The sequence below is a fragment of the Neofelis nebulosa genome, chromosome 17 (genome assembly GCF_028018385.1).
Source record: "Neofelis nebulosa isolate mNeoNeb1 chromosome 17, mNeoNeb1.pri, whole genome shotgun sequence".
In the NCBI taxonomy this organism is placed as follows: Eukaryota; Metazoa; Chordata; class Mammalia; order Carnivora; family Felidae; genus Neofelis; species Neofelis nebulosa.
This window is the reverse complement of record NC_080798.1, coordinates 11139921-11167052: the sequence shown is the minus strand read 5'-3', so window position 1 is coordinate 11167052 and position 27132 is coordinate 11139921. Positions and strand designations below refer to the sequence as shown.

The window sequence follows — 27132 nt, the reverse complement described above, 5'->3', positions numbered from 1 at the left end:
AAGAAAGAGAAAATAACGCTTTGTTTTCTATTAAAATCAACAAAATGCAATATATACAGATATCACACAGACCTGGGCCCTGGGAGAGGAGGGTCAGGCCCAGTCAAGCATAGGGAGGGAAGGAGGGGTCAGTTCAGGGCTGGGGAGGGAGCTTCTGGGCCCCATCCCCAGCCAGCACTCAATCCTGCCTATGACTACCAGAAGGGGGGGTGCAGTCAGGCCTACCCCAGCCCCATCCCACGAGGAGCAGGACTACACCGAGCTGAGGTCAGGAGTTGGGGGTGTGGGGGAGGGGGAGGAGAAGGAAGAGGAGGAGAAGGGACAGGAAGGAGGGTGGGAGCAAACACCACAGGCCTCATCCCACTTTCTGGGGGTTTGAGGCCCTCACTCCCTGCTCGTAGGTGACCCGCTGGCTGATGAGGTATTGAGCGGCTTGTGTGGCCGCAGGGCTGCCCGTGATGGTGACCCGCCGGTTCCGCGTGCCTGGCAGGAACTCTCCCTTCTTGGAGATCTGGATGCGGGCGCCCGTCAGCTCCTGGTACTCCACCAACGTCTTGCCCCCTTTGCCCAGGATGGCCCCCACCAGGTTCTCAGGCACCGCAATCTCCACCAGCTCCTTGGCACTCTCGGCCGCCAACTTCTCGGCCGTCAGGAAGCCCCCGGCGGCCCCTGCCGCAGCTGCGGCGGCCACCAGCGGGCCGCCCCCGCCGCCCGCTCCGCCGCCCGCCCCGGCCCCGAGGTAGCCGTTGGCGGCTGCGGCCAAGGCGAAGGACCCCAGGGCTCCGGGGGGCGGGGGTGGAGGCGGGGCGGCCCCTCCGGCCGGCCCGGCCCCGGCCTCCCCCGCGTAGGACGCCAGGAGGTTGGCCGCGGCGGCGGCGGCGGGGTTGGCACCGGCGGCCACGGCGGCCAGGACCCCGGAGGCTGCGGCCGAGTTGAGGCCCAGGCCGAGGGAGTTGGTGTTGTAGCCGTAACTGGCCAGCGTGTTTAGCGCCGTGCTGATGGCCAGCAGGTCGGTGCCTGAGAAGGCGGGCAGGGCGGCCGGAAAGGCGCCCACGCCCGCCAGCCCCGCGGGGCCCAGCAGGCCGGAGGCGGCGGCGGCCGAGGCGGCGGCGGCGGCGGGCAGCACATCAGCGGGGCTGGCGTACGGTGAGCCGGTGGGGTTGGAGTTGGCCACGGGGCCAGCCACGTTGGCGTAGCTGATGTTGAGGCAGCTGCTGCTCTGGGGGTCTTCCTGTACCTTCTGCACGATGGCGCTCACGGCCTTGTGCACCTGCTCCGGTTCGCCGCTGACTGTCACCACGCGCTCCTGAAGGTTGATGCCCTCTGGCTTCTGGGACAGCTGCACCCAGGCACCCGACTGTTCCATCACGGCTTTCACTGTCGCGCCCCCCTTGCCGATGATCAGGCCCGCGGTGCTGTTGGGGACGATCAGCTTGGCCTGCGTGTGGAGGGAGAGGGAGGGTCTTTAGGATGGTGGGTGGAGACTGAACAGTAAATCAGTCTGGGGCTGGCCGTCTTAAGTCATTCTCGCCCCCCTGCTCTCAAGTGCCCCAAACCAGGCCCGGTGTGCCCCTTGAAATGCACCCCAGGGTCCTATGGGTTGTTAAAAAGTGAAATGCTTCCATATAGGTTGGTTAAAAAAATAAATAAGTAAAAAGGGCTAATACTCCAAGTCCCCTCAGTAGGCGCTCAGCCACCCTGTCCCATGCCTCTGGGGCCCCTGGGACCTCTCTTCCATCCCGCACCTTAAAGGCCTAATGGCTGACCCAGTGGGCCCCCTCCAGGACACTGTTCCCCACTTGCATTGGTGCCCTAGCCTTCTAGCTCATTGAACACTCTGACTCCCAGCCCCAGAAAAGGACTCATTAAGTCTCATTTTACAGATGAGCCACTTGAGGCCTAAGAGACCGAGGGACTTGCCCCAAGGTAACCCAGATAGCAAAGGAGCTGAAATCCAGACTCACGGATTCCTGCTCCATGGTGTTTCCTGCCCTATGTCAAGGTCGCCTCCCTTAACCTCCTTTTGTTATCAGCCAAATTGTTGTCCCCACCATTCACATGATTCCCAGTGCCTCGGAATAGGGCTGTATTTGGAGAGCGGGTCTTTTATTTTTGATTTTTTTTTAATGTTTATTTTTGAGAGAGAGAGAGAGGGCAGGGTGGGGGTGGGGGTGGGGTTAGAGAGAGAAGGAGACACAGAATCTGAAGCAGGTTCAAGGCTCTGAGCCGTCAGCACACAGCCCTGACGCAGGGCTGGAACTCCCAAACTGTGAGATCATGACCTGAGCCGAATTCCCACCTCAACCTACTGAGCCACCCAGGTGCCCCTGGAGACAGAGTCTTTCAGGAAGCAACTAAGGTTAAGTGAGGCTACCGGGGTGGGTCCTGATTCAATACGACTGGCGTCCTTAGAAGAAGAGGGGATTAGGACACAGGCACGCACAGCACAGAGGGAAGACCGCATGAGAACACAGAGAGAGAGGACGACTGCCGGCAGGCCAAGGAGAGAAGCCTCCGAAGAAACCAACACTGCCCCAGATCGCAGACTTCCAGTCTCAGGAACTGGGAGCGAATGAATTTCTTCTGTTGCTTAAGCCACCCGGTGGCGCTTTGTCAGGACAGCCCTAGCAGTCTAATACCGTTGTCCTAGGTGTAGAATGAAGATAACAAGACCTTACACCGGCAAAGGCAGGGAGAAAATCGATCGCTTAAATAACAGTGGTCCCCTACTGGGGTGCAGAGCAGCCGGTCCTTTGCCGCTGCAAATCCGATCAGTCTGAATTCCAGCGGGGAGATTTCAATGCCCAAATTCTCCTTTCACATATCCGAGAGCATTTCCACACCTAAATTCCTCTTTCTCAGTCTTCCCCGTGTCCTGTCAGACCTGTGGGTTCCACCCCCTGACGCTGTCACCCCTGTGTCTCCTCTCTGCCCCTGAGCCAGCCCCTGGGGGGTGTTTGGGACATTTGTGGGAGCGGTTTTGGTTGTCATGGTGACTTGAAGCAGATACAGGCATTCAGTGGGCAGGGCCTTGGGTATTTGCACCCCAGAATGTGAGAGTCAGTTCTTCACAAGGATGAACCGTCCAGGTCCCCGTGGCTTTTATTTTTATTAAAAAAAATTTTTTTAATGTTTATTTATTTTTGTGTGCGCGCGAGAGAGAGACAGAGCATGAGGAGGGAAGGGGCGCAGAGAGCCCGGGACAGAATCCGAAGCAGGCTCCAGGCTCTGAGCCATCAGCACGGAGCCCGATGCGGGGCCCAAACTCACAAACTGTGAGATCATGACCTGAGCCGAAGTCAGATGCTTACCTGACTGAGCCACCCAGGTGACCCCTATATGGATTTTAAATGCCTCCCTGGACATTCATCTCGGTAAAAAGTCTGTTTATAAATCTCAGAGCCCAAACCTGAGCCCCATGATCCATGTAAGTACCTAATTTTGTTTCCCCCAATGGTTTTAAGATCGACTGAAATTGCCAGGAATGCAACCAATCAGTAAATGAAGGGAAGATCGTACCTTGTTTTGTTTTGAATTTCACCGAGTCGTTCGTCATTTAAAAATAAAACATGACAACAGTAGTAACACCACATATATTATTTATGTGTCCGATGCTACACCCTGGATCCCTGTGTTTGTCCCTGTCTCTTTCGCTCAGGCTGGGTGAGGTGTGGGCAGGTGACTATTTCGTTACTTCTACTGGGGTCCTGGCTGAACACTTACATGTTAAAATCCATCTCATTTTATAACAAATCGCCTTCCTTTCATTTCTTATGTAAAAAAGTCTTATGGGATAAAGAAAACGTACATCCGTACAATGGAATATTCTTTGGCAGTCAACTTAAATGGACCAAGTACCGACCCAGGCTACAACGTGGATGAACCTAGAAAACACGCTGTGTGAAACGAAGCCAGACACAAAAGACCACCTATTGTATGATTCCATTTATATGGATGTTCAGAGCAGGGAAATCTATAGACACAGAAAGTAGATTAGTGGTGGCTTAGGCCTGGAGTGGGGGTGGTGGTGCTGCTGAGCTGTGGGGATTGAGGAGTGATAACTAAGGGGATCAACGTTGCTTTTTGAGGAAATGAAATGTTCTAGAATTGATTGTGGGCATGGATGCACAATTCTGCATATACTAAAAACTTCGAACTGCACACTCTACATGGGTGAATTGTACGGATGCGAATGAGTATCTCAATACGACTGTTAAAAATATGACAGATTTAGATATGTAATATATTGACATCATATGTATTTTCTCATGTGCCGCAATGAGTGTGTGTATGTGTGTGTATACAATTTCAGAGTTAAGTGGGGTGGGAAAAATATTTGCAGGAGAAAGAGGGCGTGGGCTTTGACAAAACTGAGAACCACTACTCTCCTTGCTCTGCTCTGTGTGATCCGACTTCAACTCTTCACTCGCTCCCTCTTGCTGACCCCTGCGCAGGCTACTAGACTCCCTGCTGTTCCTCCAACTTGCAAGCTTGGTCCAGACTCAGGGCCTTTGCGCCTGCTGTTCCCTTACTTAGGATGTTCCTTCCCAGAAAAGAAGACTCACCTCTCTCATCATTCAGGTTTTTGCACAAATGCACCTCCTTGGAGGGACCTTACCACCCCAGTTATCAAGGCTTGTTTATTTTGCTTATTTTCTGTCCCTATACAAACACCTCCAGACTTGTATCCAACTGCTAACCTCACATCGCTAGTATCATGTAGAATGGACACCTCAGACTTAGAAGTCCGAAGCGAAACTCTTCATTTTCTCAAATGTGTTTCTGCCATGGTCTTCCTCATGTCAGTATGTGGAAACTGCACTCTTTCACTTCTCAGGCTCAAGACTTAGGAGTCTTCTCTTTCTCTCCCACTCAACACCCAATCAGCAATCCTGTTGCCACTACCTTCAAAATACATAGTAGATGAGGTGTCTGGCTGGCTCAGTCTGTAGACAGTGAGTCTTGATCTCAGGGTTGCAATTTTGAGCCGCTCACTGGGTGTGGAGATTACTTTAAAAAATCTTTATATATATATATTATATATAATATATATTATATATAATATGTACATATTATATACATATATATAATATCTATATATTATAGATATTATAGATATTATATATAATATGTACATATTATATACATATATAATATCTAGATATTATAGATATTATATATACTATAGTGTATATAGTATATATATACACACCATATATATTTATATATAAATATATAGCATATATTTATATATAGTATATATTTATATATACTATATATAATTATATATAAATATATAGTCTTATATTAGACTATATTTATAAGTATATAGTCTATGTAATATATAGACTAAAATATATAGTCTAATATATGTTAGGCTATTCTAGATTAAAAGAGAGTAATGAGGCATAACAACCCAATGCAATGCATGAATATTCTTGGATAGAAAAATACTTTATAGGGGTGCCTGGGTGGCTCAGTCGGTTAAGCGTCCAACTTCAGCTCAGGTCATGATCTCTCGGTTCAAGGATTCAAGCTCCGCATTGGGCCCTGTGCTGACAGCTCAGAGCCTGGAGCCTGCTTCGGATTCTGTGTCTCCCTCTCTCTGCCCCTCCCCTGCTGGCACTATCTCTCTCTCTCTCTTTCAAAAACAAACCTTAAAAAAAATTTTTTTTTAAGAAAAATACTTTATAGATATAAAAGATATTTGGGGACAATGTGAATATGAGCTTTTTATTAACTTAAAGTATGGAATTGGTATTAGCTTTTGTAGGTGTGATAATAGTAACATAACAATATAGGACACGCCCTTAGTCTTGGGAGATGCATGCTGAAGAATGTAGGGGTGAACAGTCATGACGTTTATACTTATTCTCAAGTGGATCAGCAAAAATAAAGAAACAACCCAACAAACACACAAATAAAACCAACCAGTGTGTGTGTGTGTGTGTGTGTGTGTGTGTGTGTGTGAAGAGGTAAAGCAGATGTTAACAATTGGTGAATGTAAGTGCAGTGTGTAGAGAGTTCACTGTGTTACTTTTAAACATTTTCAAAATAAAAAGGAGAAAAAAATGCCCCAGTGCTCTTTCCTCCTCTTTTCTGCTTTATTTTTCTTCATAGCACTTTTCACTCTCTGCCATTTACTTATTTTATTCATTTTCTGGGTTTTGGTGTCCCCAAGAAAGAATGTAAGATCCACAAGGGTGGAGATTTTTGTCTGGATTGTTGACTACTGGGTTCTTGGGGCCTCGGGGAATGCCTGGTACGCATACAGCAAAAAGTGTGTGGATGGATGGATGGATGGATGGAAGAAGGAACAATAATGTGTCCACAGGACCAAGCAGGAATGGAACTGGATGGAGGAGGCCAGGTGTATCTCACCTGGTGGTGTGTGTGTGTGTGTGCGTGTGTGCGTGTGTGTGTGTGTGTGTGTGTGTAGGCAGGGAGGGAGAAAACTCAGCCTGATACGAGTTTTCTAGATTAATTGGAAATTCTGATTTGTAGAATGGGAAGCACCCTAGTTTTTATATATTGGTGATCTCGGGTTCAACATCCTGGCTCTACCACTAATGCTGGGCAAGGGACATACCCTCTTTGAGACTCCGTTTTCTCGTCTGTAAAATGGGGCTATTCATTCCTCCTCCACAGAATTTGTGTGAGGCCTGAGATCATTCATGGGATGATGAGCTTCAGTAAGGAACTACTGCCCCTTAGTTATGTTTCTGCTTGGCTCTTATGGGCATATCATCATCCGTTTCAAACCAGCAGCATTTTCTGAGCACCTGCTATGTGCTAAGTTAGGTGCCATGTGAAGCATCCAGTTAATATGTGCTCATAGTAGGTACTCAGGAAATGGTTGTTACCCCCATGGGCAGACCTGGATTTACATCTCACATCTGTGGCACACTTTAAAAATGGTCTAACAGTTCTTCAAAAAGTTAAACATATCATCTGACCCAATTCCATTCATATGTATATACCCCAAAGAACGGAAACCTATGCCCACACATGTTCCTAGCAGCATTATTCATAATAGCTGAAAAGTAGAAACAACCCAAAGGACTATCAACTGATAGACAAACAAAATGTGGTCTCTCCATCGAGTGAAGTATTATTTGGCCATAAAAAACAAGGAAGTTTTGGTCTATGTTACAATACGGATTAATCTTTTTTTTTTATTTTTTTTAATGTTTATTTATTTTTGAGACAGAGAGAGACAGAGCATGAACAGGGGAGGGTCAGAGAGAGAGGGAGACACAGAATCGGAAGCAGGCTCCCGGCTCCAGGCTCCGAGCTGTCAGCACAGAGCCCGACGCGGGGCTCGAACTCACAGACCATGAGATCATGACCTGAGCCGAAGTCGGACGCTTAACCGACTGAGCCACCCAGGCGCCCCTACAATACGGATTAATCTTGAAAACATGAGGCTACGGGAAAGAAGCCAGACACCAAAGGCCACATATTATATCATTCAATTTATATAAAACATCCAGAATAGGCAAATCCATAGACACCAAAAGTAGGTTAGTGGTTGGGAGGGACAGGGAGTGGGGCTAGGGAATGGCTGTGACTGCCAAGGGGTAGGAGTCTTCTTTTTGGAGTGGTGAAGACGTTTTGGAATTACATTAGGTGATCGACGCACAGCTTGTGAGTATACTGAACAACCAATAAATTGTATACGTTAAGATGGTGAACTTTACAGCATGCGAATTATATCTCAACACAGCCGTTATTAAAAAAATATATATATATCATCAGAAAAATGTCAGACAAGTCAAGCAGATAGAACAGAATGCACAAAACCAGACCTAAGAGTAAAGAGGTATTTAGTATGATACAGCACTTCAGAGGGCAAAAGGATGACGTAATTGTTCACCAAAACATGGTAAGAGCAAATGCCTTCACCTCTCTGTGCCTCAGTTTCCTTATCTCCAGCACCGACACAACCACAGCTACTCCGTATGACTATTGGGAACATTCAGTGATGGGAATGCCTGCCACATGGGAAGCCCTCAGAAAATGGTAGCTGTCTTCATGATAGGGTCAGGTGGTAGAACCACAGCACCTTAGAGAGATTGCAAGGTGCAGTTTCATGGACTCCTGGAGTGCCAGGATGTTAGAACAGTAGAGTTTTAGAATAATGTATGTCTAGAATCTTGAAATCACAGAGCCATAGAACTGTAGGAGTTTTAGGGCCAGAAAGACCTGAGAGACCATCTGTCTCCATGATTTGAAGTCTGTGGACATTTTCAAATAGTAATAATGATAATGATGATGATGATGATGATGATGATAGTAATAGCAGAAGCTAACAGTGCTTCCATAGGCCAGACACTGCTGTAAACACTTCTGTATAGTAATTTACTTAATTTCTATAACCATCCTACAAGCATGGGTTAGGTACTATTATCACATTTTATGGATTGGAAAACAGAGGCAAGAGAGGCTAAATAACTTGCTCAAGGTCACACAGATAGTAAGTAATAGAGCCAGGATCTGATCCCAGTCCAGAATCTGTGTTCAGAGTCCCAAGTCTTCACCCCAGAAATTCTGATTCAGTGGCCCTGGGCTGGGACCCAGGAATCTGCATTCTATGCTACCTAGAGGATAAGATATCAGCCAGGGCTGAGAACCACTGGTGTAGTCCAGAGGTGGCAAACTGATGGTCCTCGGGCCATAGGCAGCCCACAGCCACATAGTTGTTTTGTTTTGTTTTTAAGTAGGCTCTATGCCCAGTGTAGAGCCCAGTGTGGGGCTTGAACTCAACAACCCTGAGATCGAGAATTGAGCTGAGATCAAGAGTCAGATGCTTAACCGACCGAGCCACCCAGGTGCCCCATACATAGTGTTTTTAAGACTGAGCCAACCTTTAAAAATCAGTCGATTTCAAATATTTCTGGCTTCTTTTGAAAAATGTGGAAGATGTGGCCACACTTTGTCTACATTCCCAAAAGGCAAGAATTAAGTGGAGCTGAGTAGCAGCTGCCCCGTTTAGGGCATTATATCTCTCTGATGAGGCCAGAGTCCTCAATTCTTTATGTTCCCTTGCTGAATCTTGGAGGCATTTCAATTTATAATCCCTGATTTGGCCCAGCTTCCACACTGTAAAGAAAGGAAACTGAGGCTTACAGAAGGGAAAGGGACCCAGAGTAACACAGCAAGTCCAATGTAGAAAGAGAGGAGACCCATCTCCCGACCTAAAAATCCCCTAATAACAGCAGCTAACATTTTTTGAGAACTTTCTATGTATTAGGCATACATGCTATGTGCTTTTTCAAAAACCAGGGAACACTAATCACTGCCCTTCAGTAGGTACCCTAGTGAATCTCATTTTGCAGATGAGAAAATTTGAGGCATGGAGAAATCAAGTCACTTGTTCAAGGTCGCACAGGTAAGAAGTACATTATCAGAGTAAGATTCAACTCAACATCTGACTCCAGAGCCTGAGCCTTCAGTCTCAACTCTTTCATTCTTTGAAGCCCCCCAGTAATAAGTAAAGGGAGGAAAAATCCTGGTTCTATAACCTTTCGATTCCACTACCTCTGAATTCCTGTGGATTAGGGGGTGGGGTGGAAGGATCAGGCACAGATGGTGCTGACCCCATTTCTCTGCAACATGTGCAAACTCTTCGTGAACTTGGAGCCCTTTGAGGCCGCCACCAAGGCAGAGGGAAGAGGCAATATCCTTGCGACCCTGTAAACTGTGTGTCAACTGTGGCCTGCCCGTGGGAAGGGAATCGGGAGAGACCGGGCAGAGACGCTTCAGCACCAAGGACAGCAGCCGCGCTCCAAACCCCCAAGCCCGAAGTCTTTTTTGGGAACGATCCGCTAGGCAGCATTCTTCCAGGGTTTTCCGCCCACCGTTTTCCCAGGAGCTTGGGGGAACTCAGGTCCGTGGTTTCTCCCATCTCAGGGCAACAAGAATTCCCAAGAATTCCAGATTCCTTTACCGAGGGTCTGTCTCTTGTCTTTGCTTCTAGGCAGACGTTAAGGAACCCTCACAAGTGGCCTGTCTTCCTGCCAGGGACTCTCTCCCCTTTGCCTCGTCTGCGCAAGTATATGGGAGCGGGGAAAGGGAGAGAAAAGCAGGAGTGCGCGCAGTTCCCTTCCCCTCCGCCTCCTACCCATTCGGGGCCACGCTTCCAGGGCCCCTGCCGCAAGCCCACCTGCCCGGTGAGCGCCGTGGTCATGGCAACCAGAGAGGCTGGGAGAGTGATTGGTCCCCTCGCTGCCACGCCCCTACGCCACCGCTTCCCAGTAACTGAGGCAACCAAGAGGACCGGCCCTCCTCCTTTCATCCCTCCTAGAGAGCGCTGTGTAGGAGAGGGACGTGCCTTCTCTCTCGCTAGCGAAATACCACGTCTCCAAAATGGTGGCTACTCTCATACAATAATTCATGGAGAGAGGGAGTATGAAGTCATTTCTAAACTCTTCTGGATGAGGATGGGCTGTCACTGAAGCCACTTCCGGTGAGAACAGGAAGTGGGAGGCAGGTTGCTCTGGGAGACAATGGGATGAGGTGGAAGGAAAGAGAGGGTCTAGAGAATCCCAGGAAGGAGGGATAAGTTGGAGGGGGGGGGCTGTCTGGGCCAAATTCTCCCAAACTTTCACTCTTTCTCTGAATCAAGCCCACTCCAAGAGGTTTGGAGTCCCTAGGCTGATTCCCTAATAATAGGACTAACTAACTACTACCACAAACCTCTTATCGGCGTTACCCCATTAAACTTCCACAGTAACCCAGTGGTATGGGAGAAGTGTCTTCTCCGAACCTCACCGGTTTTACAGAAACCCAGCCTTTGCCCCTGCTGACCTGCTTGGCTCTGTCGGGGTTCATCGTGGTTTGGGGTTGAAGGATGTTGACCACCTCAGGCTTGGTCATTGCTTGTGGGATTTCTCGGACCTTCTCAGCAATAAAGCTGTGCACAGCATTCAAGGCCTCTGCTGTGCCCTGTACCAGGCATACTCGCTCTGTGGTTCCTGTTGAGCAAGGGAGAGAGAGGGCACACTCATCAGACAGGAATAGGAAAATTCCTGGGAGACAGGTCCCACTTAATGGAAAGAGAAAACCTAGGTCCAGAAAGTGAACCTGACTGGGCCCAGATCACATGGTAAGTAAGCCTGGGGAAGCTGGCATCCAGGGTTCTCAGGCCATGATGAGTAGCTGGAAAAGTGAGTGGAATGCCTGTTTCATAATCTGTACTTTGTGTCCCTCCCCCAAAACAACCCCAGGGGGATGGAAGGATGATGCTTAAGTGCTTTGCGATGCCCACAGCAGCCCTGGGCAGGGGAGACAGGGCTCAGCTGCCTCTTCCCAGTCCTTGCTGGCTCCCGGTTGCTCTGGCAACCATTCACTCCCTCCCTCCAACCACCCCCCCCCCCCAGAAGCGGAGAGAGCTCAGGCCTGCAACGGTTGCCACAGTAACTGGAACCCCCTTATCGGTCTGGCTGGCCGGGTCTTCAGCCCACCCCCAGGGGGACGAGGGACGAAGCCCCGTTGCCGTGGCAACCCCTGAAAGCCTGCAGCGAAGGCCTCTGGGCTTTTGGAGAGGATGGGGAAGGGCTGGGGGATGGGGGAGGCAGAAGAGAGGCCTGAGTGCCTGCTTGGACCCACCAGATGGAGGGCTGAAGGGTGGGGGAGGGCAAGGGTGTGGACAGGGGAGAGAGGAGGCAACTTGTGGAAGGGCAGGAACTCAGGGATGGAGAAAGGAGGGTGGGGTGGATGCCTTTGCTGGAGATCGCCTAGATATTGGCTGTGGTTCTAATCTAGGCATGCTTATTGTGTGTGCGTGTGTGTGCGTGCGTGCGTGTGTGTGTGTGTGTGTGTATCAGAGGTGGGGAGACAGCTAGGAGAAGAGAAGCCAACTCTGGGTGGTGTTGGGATATATGTGTGTGGGACAGAGACTCTGGGTGATACTCTAACCAGTGTGAATATATCTCTTAGGCTGTTTGAGTGAGTGGTGTGTGTGTGTGTGTGTGTGTGCGCGCGCACACATACATGCATGTGTATACTTGGGCAGGACTGGCTAAATTATCTTTATCTGTGTATGTGTGTAAGAGAAAGAGTGGGAGAGACCGCGTGACATAGTGAATCCAGTAAAGATATGTGCACTGTTATGCAGGGGAAAGACTTGGATGTCACTGTGAAGTTCAAGGGTATGTATACTATTGGTGAGAACCGGGCTGGTAGAACATGAGAGTTTGAGACACAGAAACAAAGAATCTCATGAAGCAGCATTGAGGCTGTGTGACGAGTGTGTATCACTTTGAGACTGGATGTCAGTGGGAGTGTTGGCAAGAAAGAGACAACCTCTAGGTGTTCAAAGGCTAGGGGCACCCGGGTGGCTCAGGTCATGATCTCAAGGCCCGTGGGTTCGAGCCCCGCACCGGGCTCTGTGCCGACAGCTCGGAGCCTGGAGCCTGCTTCGGATTCTGTGTCTCCCTCTCTCTCTGCCCCTCCTCACTTGTGCTGTCTTTCTCTCTCTCTCTCAAAAATAAATAAAACATTTTTTAAAAAAGGCTATTTGTATGACTTGTGTGTGGTGTGTGTGTGTATGTGCACGAGCCTTCGTACAGGAGACAGACAGACGGGACTATGACTGGTGTGTACGTGAATGTGTATACGAGAGAGAGAAAGAGGGAGAGTGACAGGCAGACTCAAGTGTCAGTATGTGAGACTGGAGAGGACTGATCTGTCTGAGTATGTGTTTTGGTGTAGACATTACAACTGGGCAAAGGTGACTCTACTATGACTGGTCCGTGTGACAATTGTATGAGTGCCCGGGGGAGCCAGGCATGTTTCGTGTGTGGAACCGGTGTCTGTCTCTCTCCCGGGGTGGGACTCTGCCGGCAGGACCGTTAGCTCCCTGGGTTTGTAGAAGGTCTTGAGTGTGTGCCGGGCTTCGTGTGCCCGGGCGTCTGGGACATCTGGGGGTGAGTGTCTGGCGTCCTGTGGGCGTTCTAGTGCAGCACGATGGTGTTTCCACTCTGACCCCTCCCTTGCCATGTCTCAGCCTGGCATCTGGCAGTCTCTCCATGCATCTGGGTATCACTGTCTTGGGTCACTTGTGTACTTGACATCCCCCATATCCTTTGGGCCGCCGTTACTCACTCTTATTCCCCCCAACCCCAGAACAATGGATTGGTCTGAGCCAAGGGTGAGTCAGCGTGCAGGCTGCCTCCGTCTGGGTGTAAATAGGAAAGGGTGTGGGTCAGGGTGGGAACTGGGGGGAGGGGGGCGGGGTGGCCCTAGGGACAGCCTGGCTAGAGTGGCTCCTCTCTCCATTTCTGCGTGGCTCCCTTCCAGCTCAGGAGTCTGTGACTTCCCGCTCTTTGTCGTTCTTAACTGGGGTCCACAAGGGCTTTGTGGGGGAAGGGGTTCGGTTAACCCCTGAAAGAGCGTCCAGTAATGACAGCTGGTGCTTACAAAATACCAGGTATTAGGCACCGATCTGAGCACTCGGTATATATTCGTGCACTTAATGTATGAGGCAGGCAGCACGATGATTCTTGATTTACTGCTAAGGACACTGAGGCACAGAGAAGGTTTGGGATTTGTCCAAGTTCACTCAGCCAGTAGTGAAAGTTCAGGGTTTTGGATGCAGGCGTCTGGCTTCAGAGCCTGGGCTTTTAACCACTGAGACACCCTGTGCTAAATACGGAGTGTGTGGAGAGAGTGTGTGTGTGTGTGTGTGTGTGTGTGTGTGTTGGGGGAAAGGCACAAAATGGTTACATTTTTGCTTTTGTATTTTTCATAGTAAAAAAGAATGTGTATGGATTTACTAAGTACTCACTTAAGATTTTGCACTTTAAGGCAACTATTTTATAAGTCAATAATTTTTTTTTAAAGTGTGTGTGTCTGTGCTTTTTTTTTTCTGGGGACAGAGTTTTGGGCAAATGCTCAAAATCAGAAGGAGTTTAGAATCACTCTAGGGTGCCTGAGTGGATGTACAGAAGTCTGTGTGGCTTTGGGCGGGCACCTGCTTTCTGGGTCTTAGTTTCTCCACATATGATCTGGAAGGATGGAATCTGGGGCTTGGAGTTTCCTGTACCAAGGAGGGGACACCCTTTGTGTTCTGCCCCTCCCCTGGAGTTAAAGGTCAGGTGGGTTTTTGTTTCACGTAGTAAACACAAGTGCAGTGTGTGTGTGTGTGTGTGTGTGTGTGTGTGTCCATCTGTCTGTGTGATTGTGTGTGAACCCATAAGGCCTAGAGGGCCCTTTGGATGTTACCATTGTCATTTGTCATCTGTTCTGGATGCTTCGGTCACAATGAACCAACTACCCCTCCGGTCTTTGAACATGCCAGTTCATCTTCCTGGAGTGCTCTTCCCTGCTTTTATCTAGCTCACTCTTACTTATTGTCCTGGGCCCCTCCTCCAGGAAGCCCTCCCTGACCTTTCTAGGCTGGGTCAGGTGCCCTGGCCGGGCTGCCACCACCCTCTGGCCTTCCCCATCTTAGCCCTGACCATGCTGGGTCAGTGAAGGTGTCCCGCCTGTCTTCCCCCCTGGGCTGTGAGATCTGTGAGGGAAAGGGCGGGACATCTCAGTCACGGCTGTGTCCTCATCGCTGTCCATACAGTAGGTGTCCAGCAGATGTGGGGTGAATAAATTAATGAAAGGGGGTTAGCCAGGAGCAGAGGGAAATAAGCTGATGGTCTCAAGCAGTAACATTCTCATTTCTCATGTTCCTGTGGTTCATGGGAAGTCCTGGGGGCAGGACTAGGATTAGAGGGCTGTGTCCTGTACCTCTGAGTCAAGAGCCGGCACGTGCCAGACGATCTAGAAGTTCCATGTCAGGAATGGGGTGTGTGTGTGTGTGTGTGTGCGCTGGCTGCATGTCCTGGGGCTGGGGGGAGTTGCTGGCTCACGCTGCCTGTGTGAATGGTATTTGGCCCAAGAGAGCCAATGACCGTCCCATCCTCTGGGGATCTCAGCTGCCTGGCCTGTGGGCTGTGTCACTGAGATGGGAGGAGATGATGTGTCTCATGTCACACAATGTGACCCAGGAGTAAGGAACCAAGTGTCCTCGGATAAATGCCCCAGGTACAGGTTCTTATCCGAATCTTGTGGGCCTAGGGGGGTGCGGGGGAAACTGGGCCAGGGTGGAAGAGGAAAGCGGCGGGTGTGTGTGTGTGTGTGTGTGTGTGCCTGGTTCCCTGGACTGTTCTCTAAACCTCTTGCCAAAGCTGCTTAGTGAGATGGAAGGCAGGGCGGGTGGAGGAGGGAGCGGGGGGGGGGGGGGAGAGAGAGAGAGAGAGAGAGAGAGAATATGAATGTGCCCTGACCCTGGGCTACAGCTCTGGTGTTTGACCTAAAAAATCCAAGGGGATTAAGGATGAACTAGAGCCAGCTCTGGACCAAAGATGCAATTCTGGGGGCCTTCCCTGGATTCCTGGATGTCGAAGCCCAGGCATTGTCTTGGGAGGGAGAGAAGTGGGGGGTGACATACGCAGGAGGATTAGAGGGAGTGGAGGGGCCTTGAAAATGTTATGGTTGTGGGAGAGAGAGAGCTGGAGGACAGGCAGAAAAGACGCTGGGTTTGGAGAAAGGAAAGGAAACCCATGAAGGGGGCTGAGACTGAGAAGGAAACCTAAAAGGAGAGACGGGTGAGCAGAGGCAGGGAGAAATGAGGGGCAATCCGGCAGAGTGACCCCGTTGAGGGGTGCTACCGAAGAAATACTGGTTGAGTGCACGACTGGCCGGAGAGAGTTAAGGAGCAAGAGAAGGAAAAACGTGAGACCACGAGAGGTGGAGGGAAAGGAAAAGTTGGGGAGAGGGGTGGGAAGGCAGGAAGAGGGGGAAAGAGGAGGGAGGGAGAGAAGGGGAAAAGCAGAGACGGACCGACCGATGGGAACGAGAGCTGAGGGGGTCCCAACAGAATCAGAGAGAGCCGGAGGAGGTGGACAGAGGGCAGGTGGGGATGGAGACTCAGGGAACAAGAGATTGGGAAAGTCAGAGGCAGAATGAGAAGGACATAGGAAGAATGACACAGAGAAAACCAGAGCGGCCCGGACTGGGCAAGATGGGGTAACAGGGAAATCCACAGGGGGAGAGTGGGGGCAAAGAAGCGGCGGGGGTGTGCACACGGATGGCTGCCCCCCCCCACGCCCCAAAGGGCCACCCTGACACCTGCCTCCCTGCCCACCCCCCTCCAGCAACTCCAACTGACCCAAAGGGGCAGGTGTGTGGGAAGGGGCACATCTGCGAGCACACCATGCAAATGAGCTCATGAATATGCAGCAGGCCCATTGTCTTGCCCTGCCCCCACCCCCATCTGCTCAGGCCTGGCCCCTGGGGCTGAGAGCAGCTCTGTCCCCTTAGGAGGGGGAGGCCCCCATCACTCTTACTGCCCCCAGGGCAGCTCTTGCCGCTTATCCAGGACCCAGGTGGGAGGACAGGAGGCCTAGGGCAGAGTCCTGGGCCAGGGCTCACCCGGATAGAAGTCTTTGGACTTAGAGAGCTTGATGGTAGCTCCTGTCTCCTTCTGCAGCTGTACGATGGTCTGCCCGCCCTTGCCAATGATGGAGCCTGCTGCGTAGCTGGGGATCAGCACCTTCAGGAAGTATTCGCCTTCCTCTGCAGGGGCACACGGAGGGGGGGGGAGTGAGGGAGTCAGGGGAAGGGGTCTTCATCTTCGGTATGGTTGTGGGCACAGGAAACCACCGGCATCCCAGGAACACACAGGGGCCATGATCATGAGAATAGCAGTGGGGAAAATAACACAGATAATGATGTTCACTCATTCACTCACTCACTCATTCATTCATTCCACAAATAGTTCCCGAGCACCTGTTACCGCCCGCTTGGCACTGTCTTAGCGAAACAGCCCTGAGGGAAGCAGACAAACTCCCTGATTTTGCAAGCCAATGAGGCAAATAAGACCGAAAGAGTTTGGGCGATTCAGCCAAGAGCTCACACAGCTACATTCTTCTAGAAGGGTGGCGGGGGGTGGGGGGGAGACAGACAGTATGCCAAGGAAACAAAAAGGGGCAGGAAAAGGAGATAGGGGTTGTAGGGAGAGCTGCAGGGTCAGATCCGGTAGCCGGGAAAGCCCTCCCCAAGAACGTGACATTCTCTGTTTAACAGACCCTTCTACAGAACCCAGGACATGCTAACCTCTGCTCCAACTACTGTACGCATACCAGTTCTTTGAATTTCCACACTGGTGCCATGAAACACGTACTTTTTGAAAGCCCATTTTACAGATGAGGAAACAAAGGTAACATGATGGCCCCAGATCACATAGCTAGTAGGTGGCAGTGCTGAGATTTGAACCCAACCTGGCGACCGACCGACCGTTGTGATACGCTGCCTCCAGGCTGTGGAGGTGGGAAGGGAACCATGTGGCTCTCTGGGGGAGCAAGTGCAAAGGCCCTGGGGTGGGATCGTGTCTGAGTTGTCCGAGGGAAAGTGAGGCAGCCGGTGTCGGTGGGGCTGAGGAAGAGAGGGGGAGAGCGGAGGGAGGGGAGGGCCGGGAGGGGTGGTGGTAGTGGTGGGCTGTAGAACTTTGTGGACCACGGTGAGGTCTTTGGTTTTTACTCCCAGTGAGATGGGAAGCATGGGAAGGCTCCGAGCAGAGGAGGGATGGGGTCTGACTTAAGTTTCAAGAATATCCCTCTGATGCTCATGAGGCAGGAGTAATGGCGATCTGACTGGTGGAACCACTGAGGGGTGTGGGGAGGAGGGCTGGACTCCAGAGATGTTCTCAGCACTCAATAGGGACCCGGCACTGTGCTTCGCAAGCTTGACCTCAACCATTCCCTACAACTCCCAACGAGGTGGGCGTAATGAGCTCCATTTTTACGTAGAAGGAAACTGAAGCGCAGAGACAGTGAAGGCACCAGCCCAAGGTCAGCTGCTCAAGGGCACCAAGACAGCCACTGGCTTGAGGGTCCAATGCAATCCTGCTTCCTTCTTGGCCCCCACTTGCCTAGCACCTTCCGATCCTGCTAGCTAAGAGCAACACACTCAAGGACAGTCTCCAAGACCTACAGGTGGTGACAGTGGCCACTGTGGGACTGTGGCCATTCTTTTTTATGGACCAGTCTTCTCGGTCATGTGTAAAGCACTTTGTGAATGCACTCAAGGCACATGCCTAACCTCTCCTACCTTCTAACCAAACTGTTGCCCCTAAGTTCTCATAGGGTGGGAATTCTGGAGACTTCTCAGTAGAAGATCCTCTGTGATTTGGCCCTGCATTTCTTTCCAGCATCACGTCCTCATCTTCCACTATGTGCATCAGACCATCAGACATAGCTTTGCTCCTCAAACGTTCCCTCCGCCCCCCACCCACCCCAGGGCCTTTGCACGTTCGCTTTGCTTGGAACTCCCCTTCCACAGCGAATTCCTCTTGTCCTTCAGGCCCTCACTCAAATATTGCTTCTTCTTGGAAGCTTTCCTGGAACCCAGAGGAGGAGTGGATCCCTCCTCCCTGTCTTATGCCTTCAGAGCAATGTATCACAGAAGGCCCATTGTGGGTCATGTCACTGGAGCTCACCCTCGTGTCCCAGGGACTCGTGTGGTGCCTGGCACATAGTAGGCATGCAATAAACCGGGGGGAAAGGAAGGGAGGGGCCAGGCCATTCTGCTTCCAAAGCTTAAGGTCTTAAACCATCCTCCAGTGGTTTTTTAATTTTTTTCTTTTAACCAAAGGAAACCTATTTTCAATGTCTCACATGAAACTCCAACACACAGAGCAGAAAAGAGAAACTGTTCTGGTAAAAGTGGGGGCAGGGTGGGGGGCTGGGAGCCCTGCCCACCTCTGCTTGATCCCTTAAGACGGAAGGTTCTGAACTCCCCGATGCGTTAAGATGGGGATATAGGGGCTGGATGTGGCTTTGCAGGCATGGCGAGAGGGTCCAGAATGAAGGGGTTGCCCTGAGCCCAAGGCAATCCTCTTAAACTTGCCTCATCAGACCATTAAACCTATTAGGTAATTAGTCCCCCAGAGTGCCTTCCCATCGATCATCCTGACCCCCACCCCCCCTCCTGAATTCGCTTTCTTCTCTGGGCTCACAGAGGTGGCCCCTTGCCTGACGCCGCCCCTAAACCTGCCACAGAGATGGGGGGGCCAGCTCTCCACCTCCGGGAGACTCAGAAAGATGGGGAGGGCGTTCTCACAAGGGTTCCAACCTCTTTTTCCTTCTTTGACTTCATTGCCACTCTTCTCTCCAGCCAGGGGCCTCGTCCTGAACTTCCCTCTTTTTTTTTTTTTTTTTTTTAACGTTCATTTATTATTGAGAGACAGAGAGAGACAGAGCACGAGCAGGGGAGGGGCAGAGAGAGAGGAGGAGACACAGAAGCCGAAGCAGGCTCCAGGCTCTGAGCCGTCAGCACAGAGCCCGATGCGGGGCTCGAACTCACAAACCGCGAGATCACGACCTGAGCCCGAAGTCGGACGCTTACCCGACTGAGCCACCCAGGCGCCCCCCCACCTCCGCAAACTCCCCTCTTAAAGATGGAAGGTATTCATCTGTTCTGAAGAAAACTGATTACCCCCCCCACACACACACACCCCGTTTTCTGTTCCCTCTGTCTCACACTTTCCCAGGAATCTCCCTTTGAAGCCGCAGAAACAGCCCTCGACAGAGTGTGAATTTTGCCACTGACAGGCCGCGTGGCCCTGGGCAAGCCGCCTCACCTCTCCGGGCCTCAGTTTTCTCACTGATAGAATGGGGACATGAGAGCACTACCTCCTAGGGCTACGGCAACTCGTTAAATGATAAATCATAAAGCACTTGGGATGCTCTCGGGCACGTAGAGCCCTTGAGAAACGTTAGCTCTCATTACCTCCATCCCGATCGCTAGCGATGCTGATGTCAGGAACACAAGTAGAGTTCTCACAGCGTCTGGCCCAAACGGGGAGATGAGCCCCTAAGGTCTGAGGTTTTTGTTGGGCAACCGGAGGAAGGGGAGACCCCACTTCCTTCATCACGTGCCCCGTAGGGGCTACCCCAGGCCTTTCTCTCCTTCTTGGAGGAGGAAGGAGCTCTCATTGATGGAAGCGAGCCACCACCCCCCCACCGCCACCCCCCCCCTCACCCCGCGGCCCTTCTCCCGCCCAGCATCTCTGACTCCCTCCCTCCCTCGACTGCCTTCTCTCCTTCTCCTCCCCTCCCTTCCTCCAACAAATCCTTCCTGGGCACCCACTCTGTGCCAGGCCTCGTTTTAGGTGCTGGTGACACAGCACGGAACAAGACCCACGGTCCATTTCCCTCAAGTCCGCTCCCTTTGAACATTTAAACGCATCTATTTCAAGAGGACATTTGAACATCGCTGCTCATAATCAGGGTTTGAAGGCGGGTTACGTCCCACCCACCCCCACAAAGCATATCAGAGACACATACAAGGGTAAAAGGAAAAAAAAAAAAAAGTTGGTCCGTGGACCGCCTGAAACCATCTTATGGGTGCTCTGGGCAGGGGGGGGTGGGGGGTGGGTGCCTGTATCAGACCGACCTCAGGCCCGTCTCCTGTGGAGAGTGACCATTGGGACCTCCCGCCTGCAGAACTCAGGGCAAGAGTCCCCGGTGTGGGCAACAGACCGCTCTGCTCCTCTTCGGAATCTTCTGCACATCCCTCTCATTCGGGGGCACCCCTCCCTCCCATGTGATCCCTGCCTCCCCCAGGAAAGAGCCAGGCCGCGATTTCCCGGCCTGCCTTGCAGCCACGGACCCTCCACTGAACCCAGAGCCCCCAGACTTCACACGCTCCCACCCAGTCCGAACAACCAAGGCTCTCCCTGTGGAAAAGTTCTTCCTTCTACCGAAGTAGAGTCTGAACCCCCAAACTCTGCACCCACCTACCTCCACCCCCCCTCTTGGCGCTTCCCTTGGGACTCAGGAAGCTCCCTTTACCCACGATGGGGACTGAAGCAGTCGAGATGCCACCTTCCCCTCTCCCGATCGTTTCCTCCCACTACAATGTCAAGCATTCGCCCCTTGGGAAGGGGCTGTCTTCCTCCTTCTAGTCTCCCCCTAACTTTGGTGCCCACCGTCCTCAGACATGCTTCTGGAGTCTTCCAAAAGGCAAAGAATACCCCTCTCCCCTTCAATAATGTTTACCTGCCCAAGAGATTGGGGGTGCCGTGGCAAGGGTGGCCCTTTTTATTGTCAGAGAGTTGGCCCTGAGAGGTGGCTTTACGTGGAGGGTGGGGGGAGGTCATTAAAAAATAATAAAATAAAGGGGGGGTCATTAATGACAAAGGCAGAACCGAAGGGGTGTATGTCGTAGAGGTGTTTTCAGACACAGCACGTCTGGGGAGGACCGGCCGTCGGGGTGTCGGCGCTCGGGGTACCTGCTCTGGGTGGGGGGGTTGGGGACGGGAGGGTGGGTGTGTCCCACGGAGCTCCGAGGTGGCTGGGGTGTGAGGTTGGTATTGTGGGAGTGTGTGGGGGGGTGTTGTTGGTGAAAGGCAAGCCATGGCGGGGTGTGGGGGGGGCAGTGGCGCCCCCCCAGGAGGGCTGGGACGTCAGGTGTATGAAGAAGTCTCTCTGTGGACGTCGGGGGTGCCCGTGCGTGGGAGAAATGCAGTCCAACCGGGGCGTGGCGCGTGCTTCCAAGGGACGAGAGGCCGAAGGGGCGATGCGGGCTCTGGGTGAGAGAAGGGTGGCTGGGTGCGATGTCGTGGAGGCTGCGGCGGCCCGACCCTAATAGCAATAGGGTAGGCCTCCCATCTGCCAGGCCTCCCATCTGCCAGGCCTTTTGCTGAGTGCTTCACAGAGACAATCTCATTGAACCCACTCCGACAGCCCCGGGAGGGGCGCAGGGGCAGATCTCCGCGGCCCCCATTTTCCAGATGCGGAGACTGAGACCCGGAGGCGTGGAATAACTTCCTTGAGGGTCCCACACCAAGCACGTGGCAGTGAGGCGACGAACCCTCCCCTGGGGGAAGGTCTCGCTCTTGACCCTTGGTGACATTGTCTTGATGTTACACAGTGAGGGATGCTGGGAGCAAGACGCCGCTGCCTTAAGCTAGTCTGGGGTGTGCGCGCGCGCCCGCATGTGGGGGAGAGTGGCTGTTTCTGTACGTATGGGGGTGACAGAGATGGGAATATAGTCAGCAGTCTGCTATTCTAGTGGCACTTTAAGGGTCCCATCTGGGGGCGCCTGGGTGGCTCAGTCGGTTAAGCGGCCGACTTCGGCTCAGGTCATGATCTTGCGGTTAGCGGGTTCGAGCCCCACCTCGGGCTCTGTGCTGACAGCTCAGGGCCTGGAGCCTGCTTCAGAGTCTGTCTCTCTCTCTGCCCCTACCCCACTCCTGCTCCGTTTCTATCTCTCTCTCTCTCTCTCTCAAAAAATAAAATAAAATAAACGTTAAAAAAATAAAAAGCGGGGCGCCTGGGTGGCGCAGTCGGTTAAGCGTCCGACTTCAGCCAGGTCACGATCTCGCGGTCCGTGAGTTCGAGCCCCGCGTCGGGCTCTGGGCTGATGGCTCAGAGCCTGGAGCCTGTTTCCGATTCTGTGTCTCCCTCTCTCTCTGCCCCTCCCCCGTTCATGCTCTGTCTCTCTCTGTCCCCAAAATAAATAAAAAACGTTGAAAAAAAAATTAAAAAAAAAAATAATAAAAAGTAAATAAAGAGTCCCATCTGTACCTGGGCGGGGGGGGGGGGGGGAGTGGGAGGCAGGTGACACTCTTTGTTATTGTCCCACCAGACTGCAGTCACTTGTGTCTCTGATGGGTTCCCCCTGGAGTTCCCATTCAACCTCTTCACCCAAGTCCTCCTGTGCTTGGACACCCTGTCCCCCTCCCAGTGGCCTCTGTCAGTCACACCGCACAGACACCAATGGTAACAGCCGCTACCTCTCCTACGAGTCCCCAAGAATGGGCAGGCTGGCGCTGCGGGCAGGAGCTCAATCTGCCCCCCCCCCCGTCTGCCACGACTTGCTGTGACACCCCAGAAAACTCCCTCACCCCTCTGAGCCTCGGCTTCCTCGCCTGAAAACGGGGTTCACTATCGTGTCTAGCCACAGAACAGAGCCCGTCTCCCGGGTTCAAACCCCAACTCTGCCTCTTGTTAGCTGACTGACCTCGGGCACATTACTTAACCTCTCTGTGCCTCGGTTTGTCATCTGTAAGAAGGGTAACATAACAGAATTATAAGGATTAATGATCGGGTCCGTGCCAAGCATTTTCCATAATACTTCCTGGCGCACTGCAGACCATAGATGTTAGCCATTATTATAATGCATTATTAATTATTACATCACAGAGTGTTGGGAGAATTACATGAAATGCTGCCTCTGAAGCAGCAAGCAATGATAATGTTAGTCATTATTGCTATTATCGGGGCGGTTATTGGGATCTCCCCACTTGCCAGATGGTGACCCTGAGGCTCAGAAGGGACGTGAGGGTGACCCGGCATCCCCCCCCCCCCACCCCGCGTCGGGACAGTATTATTGCAAGAAGCCCTCAACGTTGAGATGGAAGTCCCGGATCCTTGCCCAACGCTGCCCCCTGAGCGTCAACGGAGGACTGTCCCTCTGCAGCTCCGGGCCTCAGTTTCCCCGCGGGTCCACGGGAGGGGAGGTGGCAGAGTCTGGAGGAGAGGGTCCCTAAGGGCTCCTCCCAGTCTCCCCGCTGCTGAGAGAGGCCGGGTGCACGGTGGTTAAGCACGCGGGCTTTGGAGCCAGGCAGCCCAGCGCTGGATAGATCCCAGCGCCACCAACTCCTGAGCTGTGTGACTTGGGGCAAGTGGCTTCGTTTCGCCGAGGCTGTTTTCCTCTTGTGAAAAAGCAGCTCCGGTCGTCTCCCCCAGAGGGCTGTATTGGGAAATTAACCCATATCTCAGAGCCCGACTGGCAGTAGGTGCCGAGTACTTGGGCCTGACCGTCCTTGGCACAGCATCACCACCGTTAGGCAGCTTTGGAGGACCTCAGTCCCTTCCAAAGAAGGACGAGACCCCTTTCCTCAAGCAGGGGCAGGGCTGGGCTGCCAGGTCGGGCTCTCCCCAGGACTGGGAATGGCCCGCGGCAGGAAGGAGGGAAGGAAGTTGGCTGGGACACATTCATGTGTGTGCTGGGGGGTGGGGGAGCAGGAAGAAGGACAGGAAATTCCCTCTCACCCCTCCCCCAACTTCCCTTTCCTTCGATTTCTGCTGGACACCCCCCCCCCACCAGGCAGCCAGGGGGTCCCCGATTCCTGTCCCACCGCGACGGGAGTGGGAGGGGGGCTGGAGTGGGAGGAAAGAGAACGGAGGGGAGGAGGCGGGAGGCCCCCACCCCACCCACCGGGTGGAGGGGGGTGGGGAGCGCACTCTGCCCCAGGCCATCCCTCTCCCGTCCGGAGGAAAAGGCCAGAGGAAGCAGATTTTGGCCAAGGTGACCGCGGGGAGGGGCTTGGCTGCTCTGGGGTCTCCCTCCATCCAGGGAGCTAATAGGCTGGCCTCTGGGGTCTCCGAGACACCCCACCTCCTTCCTGAGTCCTTGGCCACAGAGTTGCACCCCTAGAGTTACCAGCTTGTCTTTTATTCTCTGGTACACCTACCTCCTCGGGTCACACGCACAGTGAGGGGCCCTCCCGTCTGTCTTCCACGCACACACCTTCTGTGTTGTCAAACACTCAGACATCACACACACACACACACACACACACACAATCCCTTGTCTCTCTCTCACACACAGATAACTCTCACATTCCTGGTGTTACACACTCAACCATTTCACACAAACACCCGCCCTTTGTGACAGCTACACACACACACACACACACACACACGCACGCACACGCACACATACCCCTTCCCTTTCCATAGCCCTTGGGTGTCATCTATACACGTTCCCTGTTCCCTGTCACACAGGCACCCATCCTTCCCTCCCCTTGTTACACACCCTCGTGCAGTTCACCCACGGAGCCCCAACCTCTCCCGTCATACGCCCACCTTCCCTTGTCGCACACGCCCCCTCTGATGTCACCGTTGCACACCTCCATGTGTCACACCCAGCCACAGCCTCTTTGGAGTCACGCCCACACCCTTTTCTTGTCACATACCCTCACCAGCTTCTCCTGGTCCCACCCCACCCCAGACACGCCTGTGTCACACACACGGAACTGCCTTCCTGGATCCACACGGCCTCCCTCTCATGGCTCACACCCAAAGCTGGCCCATTCAGCTTCCCCCACACGCCCCCTTGCATGTCACACACACCCTCTCACTCATGTGTCACAAGGCCACAGCCCCCTCCAGGGTGACAGGCACACACTTTCCCTGGACACACTTACCCCTCTGAGAGCCTCAGACACAGAGCCCAGCCCCTCATCTCACCCTGCCTCTTACACACAAACACACACACACCTGTCCCAGCCACACGTTCTCCCACCTGGGTTTACACACCCACCCATTCCCCCATTTCACCCAACACACCCACCCAGCTTGTCCCCACGCACGATCCCGCCCATGGCCCACTCGTGCCTCCCTCTGGGACAACCCTTGCTCAGGACATCCCCAGGGAGGGAGGCTGGGAAGCTCCGGGTCCACAGGCCTCCTCTACTCCTTCCCCTCCCCCCTGCCAGGACACGCCAGCCCGGGAACACCCCTGCCCCGAAAGGGTCACATCACACACCCCTCAAGGACACAGAGACACCCGCCGGGAGAGACCCACGCCCCCCATCCTTTGCGCCCCCCAAGGACACTTACCACCCCCTCCCCCCCCCCACCCCTTTTCATCGCAGACAAAGCTCTCAGCCCGGGGCAGCGGCGAGAGGGGGAGGGGGTCCGGCCCCCTCCCCAACGCCCCTCTCAGCTCCCGGGGCTAGGGAGGGGCGCCCTTCCCCTCCCCAGAGCCCTTGCACCTGCCACGGAGGGGGGAGGAGGATGGAGAAAGACGAGGCCCCCTGCCCGCTCCCCCACACCGAGCCGCAACCCTTTCTCACCTCCCGTGTTGCTGCGCTTGGTGCAGACCACCTCGGGGGGCGTTTCGAGGGGCCTCTTGCGGGAATCCGGGGCCTCGGGCTCCATGGGGGGGGCCTGGGGCGGCGGCTGCTGCTGCTGCGGCGGCTGCGGCGGCGGCGGCGGCGGCTGCTGTGGCGGCGGCGACGGCTGCTGGGGAGGCTGGGGTTGCGGCGGCGGCGGCGGCGGGGGCGGCGGCGGCTGCGGGGCCGCGGAGGCCGTGAAGAGGCCGTGCACCGCGCCGGCGGCCATCATCCTCATGGTCGGGGGGGGGGGGGGCGGGGGACGGGGGTGGGGGAGGGGGAGGGAAGGGGATGTGGGAGGGGGAGGGGGCGGCGGCGGAGGGATGGGGGAGGGGGAACCCCGGAGAGGGAAGAAGGGAGGGAGCTGGTTCTGGGGGGCTGACAGAGCCTGGAGAGCGGGTGTGAGCCGGACGGGAGGGCAAGGGGGAGTCCCCGACAGGGCCCAGAGAGAACTGAGGGGTGGGGTCTCTCTCAAGATCACCGAGGCCAGGGACCGGCCGCGCCACTGGGGGGTCGGGACCCCCCCTTTGCTCCCCCGGCCGGAGGGCCGAGCCCCCCAGACCCTACTCGGGGCGGGGGGGCCGGAGGAGCGGGACCGGAGGTAGGAGGCGGAGGCGGCCGCTAGTGGGGACCCGGGGGGCGGCGGGTGCGGGCGGCAGCGGCGGCAGGGCTGGCGGTGGCTGCTGGCCCGAGCATCTTCTTCCCGGAGGCTCCCACAGCGGCCTGGCCCCTCCCACCCGCTCAAAGCCACGCCCATGCCGGTCAGGGCCGCGCCCTTCGGCGCCCCCATTGGTCTGTCCTTGAAGCCTGGGCCACGCCCCCTGGGCGTGACCACGCCCCTTCCCGCAGCTGGGAGAGGGACCAGGCTCCCCCAGGCTACAACGAGGACCCTGGGCTCATCCACACCTTCCCCACCAGTCACTGGTAATGTACGTTTATTGAGCGCTTACTGTGTGCCAGGTCCGGTTCTAAGTAAGCGCTACACAAACCTTACTACGTTTGATCCTCAGAGCAACCGACTCAGTCAGGTTCTCCGATTATCCCCATTTTACAGAGGAGGAAACTGACCAAGAGATTTGACATCACTTGGTCCAGATAAGAAATCTCGCTTCGCGTGTCACCCACCTCTGACACTTGGGACGTTCCCCTTCAAATCTTTCATCCATCCCTTGAAGAATCAACATAGGATTCTGCAAGGGCCGGGGAGATCGAGTTCAATGAATACCTGT

General features: G+C 53.6%; 1 protein-coding gene and 1 long non-coding RNA gene across 3 annotated transcripts; one reads left to right on the top strand and one right to left on the bottom strand.

Annotated features, from left to right (window-relative positions):
• Positions 1-13: 13 nt before the first annotated feature.
• NOVA2 (NOVA alternative splicing regulator 2) lies at positions 14-26107 on the bottom strand. Of its 2 annotated transcripts, XM_058706066.1 has the most exons (4): positions 25865-26085; positions 16429-16572; positions 10810-10976; positions 14-1438 (listed from the first exon to the last, which is right to left on the bottom strand). In XM_058706066.1, exons 1-4 carry the CDS (start codon positions 25947-25949, stop codon positions 356-358), a joined length of 1479 nt encoding a protein of 492 aa, XP_058562049.1. In that variant the 5' UTR covers positions 25950-26085; the 3' UTR covers positions 14-355. The 2 variants fall into 2 exon arrangements, with proteins under 2 accessions (XP_058562049.1, XP_058562050.1); XM_058706067.1 differs by lacking the exon at positions 16429-16572 and having other exon boundaries at positions 25865-26107.
• On the top strand, positions 16476-18182 carry LOC131498763 (uncharacterized). The gene is made up of 3 exons (XR_009255582.1): positions 16476-16558; positions 17083-17215; positions 17805-18182. It is a non-coding gene; the product is annotated as an uncharacterized LOC131498763 (long non-coding RNA).
• Positions 26108-27132: the final 1025 nt, after the last annotated feature.

Bases quoted from the DNA above. Each gene is read 5' to 3' on its own strand.
- NOVA2 (XM_058706066.1), bottom strand. From the start codon at position 25,949: ATGGAGCCCGAGGCCCCGGATTCCCGCAAGAGGCCCCTCGAAACGCCC. The intron at 16,573-25,864 runs GTGAGAAAGGGT...GTGCCCCTGCAG, and splicing joins CAAGCGCAGCAACACGGGAG to AGGAAGGCGAATACTTCCTG. The intron at 1,439-10,809 runs GTCAGCAGGGGC...CTCCACACGCAG, and splicing joins ACCCCGACAGAGCCAAGCAG to GCCAAGCTGATCGTCCCCAA.